General features: G+C 49.9%; 1 protein-coding gene across 1 annotated transcript; it reads right to left on the bottom strand.

Annotated features, from left to right (window-relative positions):
* Positions 1-763: 763 nt before the first annotated feature.
* Positions 764-5758, bottom strand: FUT4 (fucosyltransferase 4; the record flags this gene model as incomplete). Its single annotated transcript, XM_080816368.1, has 2 exons — positions 764-5422; positions 5607-5758. The coding sequence occupies 2 exons, from the start codon at positions 5756-5758 to the stop codon at positions 3751-3753; spliced, it is 1824 nt and encodes a 607-aa protein (XP_080672494.1). The 3' UTR covers positions 764-3750.
* Between the last annotated feature and the right edge of the window lie 216 nt (positions 5759-5974).

Raw genomic sequence — 5974 nt, 5'->3', positions numbered from 1 at the left:
AGTCAGACTGCCTTCCCTATCCCAGTATCATTCCAGGCACGCTCACGTCGTTAGAGTCATCCAGTACCAAAAATATGAAATTTGTAAATTTTTTGAAGGAAAAGTTTATGTCTGAAAGAGACAGCGTGACAATCACAGAAAAGACATTTTTAAATATATACGATGCACTTATATGCATTCTGGATATGAATTTTAACCTACTCAATTTAAGAGTATGAAAAACAACAGAAAATGAGCAACTGCTGTATTTCTTACTCTGACGAGATCAGTCTAAAAAATATTGTTCCTTCAATACCCAGAATTTGCACATAAGTAAAAATGCAAGTATACCTTCCTTCGGCAAAATATTTAATAAATATTTAGTATTTAAATATTTATTAAATATTATTCATTAAAAATTATTAATAAATATTATTTTTAAAAATTATTTTTATTAATTATATTTATTTTATTATTATGATTATGAAAATAATTATAAAATATTATATTTTATATTATATATTTATTATAATATTATATTATATATTATATATTATATATATTATATATTATATTATATATTATATATAATATATTATGTATTATATATATAATATATATTATTTTATAATAATTATAAAATATTATATTTTATATTTATATTATTAATAAATATTAATAAATATTTAAAAATAATTAATAAATATGGTCAGTTTTAAATAGAAAAGCATGGTAAAATAATAGTCATGTAACTATGTAATTTGATAATTTTTTTTTTCAAAGAAAGCATTGGTGCAGGTTCCTCCTAGTCTGAAAATGCAAGCTCAATCTAAGTAACAATGGTGATTCTTGAAATCATATAGTTTAGCTTTAGGGATACATTTGAAATACAGTATGAGGCCCCTTTTTATTTCAGATATACCCTGAAATATATGTTGAGAATTGTAGACATACAAATGGATATGGAGGAACCCTGAAATCAGCGCAAAAAAAAACAAAGAAAAAATTTCTCTTTTGCCAACTGACTGCTGTGTTTTAGGCACCTTTATTTATTTTACTTCTCCAAATGCTCACAATGAGCTGTGAAGTATTGTCCTCCTCCATTTTTCAGATAAGGAAACTGAGGTTCAAGGTTATTACTAATTTGCAGAGGTCACGCAGCTGGAATCAAATCTAAGCCGGATTACCTCCAAAATCCACTCTCCCGGTGCCCCATGTAGATTCCCAGCAAAACCAGTACCTCATAAATACTCATTTTTAAGAAAAGAATTTTTCTGGGCACCCGGGGGGGCTCAGTCCATTCAGCGTCTGACTTTAGCTCAGGTCATGATCTGAGTCTGCTTCTCCCTCTCCCTGTGACCCTCCACCCACTTGTGCTCACACTGGTGTGGTCTCTCTCCCTCAAATAAACAAAGTATTTTTTTTAAAAGAATGGAATTTTTAACTTTTTCCGTATTGGCCAGCTGATAATTTTATAATGCCACCCACACTATAATATTTAAATAAGGAAATTTTATCGGTGGGCTTTTTTTTTTAAGATTTTATTTATTTATATGACAGAGAGAGAGACACCGTGAGAGAGGGAACACAAGCATTGGGAGAGGGAAAAGCAGGCACCCCGCCAAGCAGGGAGCCCGATCCAGGCCAGATTCCAGGACCCCGGGACCACGTTGGGGACCATGACAGGGACCACGACCAGAGACCGGAGCCAAAGGCAGATACCCAACTATCTGAGCCCCCCAGGCACCCCTTTACTCTCTCCTTTCAAGGAAAAGAAAGAACTGAAGTGCCTGGATTTTAGTGAGCTTTTCAAGTGAGTCTGCAACAAATGCAGAGACAGTACTTACTCTATGATTCAGCTAATTGTCCTAATCAAGTGCACAATTGCTGTTTACAGCAGATCTTTATATAAACCTGATTAATCTTGTACCACACCCACAATAATCAGTCACTGAGGGTCCTTATTATAATAAATCGAGGATTTCTTTATATTGTATCTGTATTAGATAATGGATGTTAGCTGAACATACTGCAATAACCATTGCCCATTTTATGTAAACCAACCATCATGCTCTATGCCTTCAACGTATACAGTGACATGTGCTAATTATTTCTTAATAGAACTGGAAGAAAATAATAAATCTAGGAGAAAAAGAAACCATTGTTTGAGGCTGTAAATCAACTGGCTTTCTAGTTATTGACCTATGGCCTGTATTACATTAAAGAATGTCATTTTAAACAAATGGGTTCTGCCAATTGATTTATCAAAGTTAATTACTTACTTGTTGGCAGTAGCGATTCGAGGAGACTTTAAAGGACCTTCCTCGCCTTACACATTTTTGTGTCTTTCCTGGCACCTGCAGCCCAGTGTTTGGAACAGAGCAGACACATAAGGACACCCACTAAGTAAGCTATTCATTTCAAGGCAATACATGTATTTTCAAAGTTGGCCCCAGGACACTGCATCAAGGTCACTAGAAAGGTTAAGGATGTACTTGACTACCATGCAGACCAGGAGGGGAACCTGCTGGCCCTAAGGAAAGTTGCAGTTTTGGATTTTAACAAAGCCCAAAGCTCACTGCAGAAACTAATTTCCACTCCCTACCAACTAAACATTTTACCAAAAACTGACTGGAAGGGAAAAAAAAACTAGCATTAACAGGCACTTTTTTCCTCTTCCATGATTCCATAATGCAGTACACTCTTTCCTTGTTCTGCAAACAGGTAATATCAGCACCCCTGGAGGACTGACATTCCTGCTGAAATTTCGGTCCCATGAAATAGATGAGAACAAGCAATTTTGTGGAAAGTGATACCGTGGCTTCCTTCTCCTGTTTGTAAACACAGGCTGGTTTTCTGGAAAGAGGGGAGAGGTTGCTTCCATTTTATTTTTACATCTGTAATTTCAATACACTTCTTAAAAATTTTAGGTTGTAGAAAAACATAGACACAGAGGAAATACGTTAGATGATCATTCACATTGCAAAGGGATTCTTCATAGAGCTGCATTAAATACTGAACTCTCCTAAAGCAGTGATTGGGACTTGATCTAAAAGCAGCTTTCCAAAAATACATTTCAAAAATACATTTGTAAAAGTGAGGTATACCTATAGATTCATCTGAACTCTCCTTCAAGGACAATCTAGCATCTTCTTTGCATTCATAGGGCAGGGGAACAAAAAGGACTTGTTAAGGAACAAGTTAAGGGCCACCCTCCTTCTCATCTTCCTCCTTCTTATGAGATGAGGCTTTTCAGAATTCAACAAAGAGGACCCACTGGTGGCCTAGTCCTATCACTGTTCCACAACAAGGCGCCTTCTTAAACCTGGGGCTTGCTGCACATTGGCACAATGAAACGGGAGTGTGGATCTGGAGTCCACACAGACCACAAATACCGCCTGGGGTGGATGAGGAAAGCCAGAGCAACTAACTCAAAGGCTTCTGGTAGATAAGCTATTTCTTCCCCTCTGCACCAGTTACACCGTAAGGAAGGGCTCCCTTCTACACAGGTGAACACTGATGCCCATGGACAGCAGACAGAGCCCAACCGCTGTTTGTGCAAAAACCCCATGAGAACCAGGAATCCTTCCCACCCAGTCTTTGCGCTGAGTAATACTGATTGGCCATATGGAAACTACCATTTCCCCATAGAGTACAAATGGGTGTTTGGAAAACTCCGTCCCATGATTCAGGAGTCCAGGAGATGGACAGCTGAGGCTCAAAAAGCTGCCGATCTGATCTCCCCGGAGATACACGCACAGGAGAGTGGCTTCACCGCTCAAACCAGCGAGCCAAGTTGCGGATGCTCTTGGGCCGGTCCCCCGCGGTCTGCACAGCCTGGCAGGCCCGGCACCAGGGCTCGTCCCAGAAGGAGGTGATGTGCACGGCATAGCTCCGGCGCCAGTTGAAGTAGCGACGGTAGACTGCAGGGTTTCGGTCGAGGAAGAGCAGGTAGGCAGCCAGGGCGGAGGCACTAGGGAAGTCATCCACGTGGATGAAGGCACCGCGGGGCACGAAGCGCTCGTAGTTGGCACGGTCGGGGCCCAGCACCACCGGCACGGTCCCGGCCAGCAGCGCGTTGCGCCAGAACTTCTCGGTAATGTAATCCAGGTGCTGCGAGTTCTCGAAGGCCAGGTAGAACTTGTAGCGGGCTACCGTGTGCAGGAGACCTGCGTCCGGCACCGGCCGCCCGGGCCCACTGCGGCCGAACACGTCCACGGCCACGTGCTGGTTCAGCTGGTGGTAGTAGCGGACCCGGGCCTGGCGCTCGTCCCAGTTGCTCACCACCCAGGACACCAGCCCCCGTTTCCGGGCGAGCGGCGGGCCCAGGCCTGGGGGCTGGTCGCTGGGATGGGTCCTGGGGTAGAGGTAGCCGTAAGGCACGAAGACGTCCGAGTCCGCCCGGTAGGAGAGTGTCCAGTTGAAGAGGTTACCCGCCAGGCTGCGCAAGCCCGGGGAGTGGGAGGGCGACTCGAAGTTCATCCACACCCAGCGCTGGCCCGGGGGCCTGAGGCCCGAGGTGGCTAGGGCTTCGGCCGCGGCCGCCGCCTCGTCGTCCAACACCCGCAACTCCAGCTCCTCCGTCCCGCGCGCCTGGACGCCCCAGGGCGGGGGCCAGTCGGGGGGACCCTTCACGAGGTCCCGGTGGTGGAAGAGCACCGCCTGGGCCTCCGCATAGGCCGCTCGGTCTGTGAGCAGGCGGCAGCCGCTGATGTTGAAGCGCAGCCAGCAGTCCGGGGGCCGCCGCGCGCCGCTGTCGCGTCCCGCGAAGGGTTCCCACCACAGCAGCACGCCCACCGGCCGCGGCGGGGCGGGGGACGTCCAGGGCAGCGGCGGCAGCCGCGTCCAGCAGGAGTAGGCGGCCAGAGCGGTGCACAGCAGGCCGGCGGCCAGCGCCGAAGCGCCCCGCGGAAGCCCCCGGCCTCGGCGCCGCCCGAAGCTCCGACCCGCCGCCCGGCCCCACGGCGCCCCCATGGCGCGCGCAGGCACCGCCGCCGCCTGTCGCCCCGCGTCCGCCGGCGGAGAGCAGCGGAGCCCGCTCTCATGCTGCCGCTGCGGCTCCAGCCGTCGTTGCCGCTCACCGCTGGCCCTGGGGCGGGAGAGGGCGGTCCCGGAATCCCGAGGCTCGCGGGTCTGGCTCTCCTCCCCGCGAGTCCCCGCAGGGCGCGCCGCCTGGGCGAGGTGAGCCGGCCGGGCAGCCCAGCCGGGCGCCGCCCCGTCCCTCCCCTCCACCGTGCCCCCAGCCCGACCCGCGCGGCCGCCGCGGGCCTTTCCTGCTGCGCCTCCGCCCGCCCCCACCGCGTCCGGGGCTCCCGCACGCCCCGCCGCGCGGCCCAGGCCGCTCACCCGCTCCCCGGGATCCCGCTTCCGGGGGTCCCGGGCCTTTCTGCGCGCGCCCAGCACCCTGGCCTTGAGCCGGGGCCTGCCCGCGGCTCTCTCCCAGCTGCGCCCCGGCTTTCAGTCGCGGTGGCCTGCACCCTCGCCTTGCAGGGGGGGACTCGGTTCATCGCTGGGATGAACCAGCTGGAGAGCCCCAGAGCAGGCGCGGGTTCCTGGGGAAGGAGGGCCGGGGGTGCCGAGACCCCGGGGGGGCGGGGACGGAAGATCGGGTGCTCTTCCTTCCTCACCGCCCTGCTGTGGCCAGCGACGCCTGCCGGAGGGAGGGAGCCCGAGAGGCCGCGGGGACGTGCGGGCTGAGGCGCGGCCACCGTGGCGGTGACCGTGACCTCGCGACCCGCGGAGACCGGACGGCAGCGCGACCCACAGAGCGGTAGTGCATTTTGTGAAACCAAGTTTCCAGGGAGGATAGTTAAACCCTGCTGTCACAAGAACGTGTCCTTTGCCTGCCTCCGGAGGAGAGTATCGGAGGAATAAAACATTTTCTGAGCAATCGAAACATTCTTTTCCCTCCCTCCGCCTGGAAATACTTCTGACTGCTAGCCCATAGCATTCTTTGTATGGGGCTAGGAGGACTCATAAGCCGAAGATAAGTTGG

Source organism: Martes martes (genome assembly GCF_963455335.1).
Source record: "Martes martes genome assembly, chromosome: 10".
NCBI lineage: Eukaryota > Metazoa > Chordata > Mammalia > Carnivora > Mustelidae > Martes > Martes martes.
The sequence above is the reverse complement of the archived record's forward strand: the minus strand, read 5'-3'. Positions and strand labels throughout refer to the sequence as shown.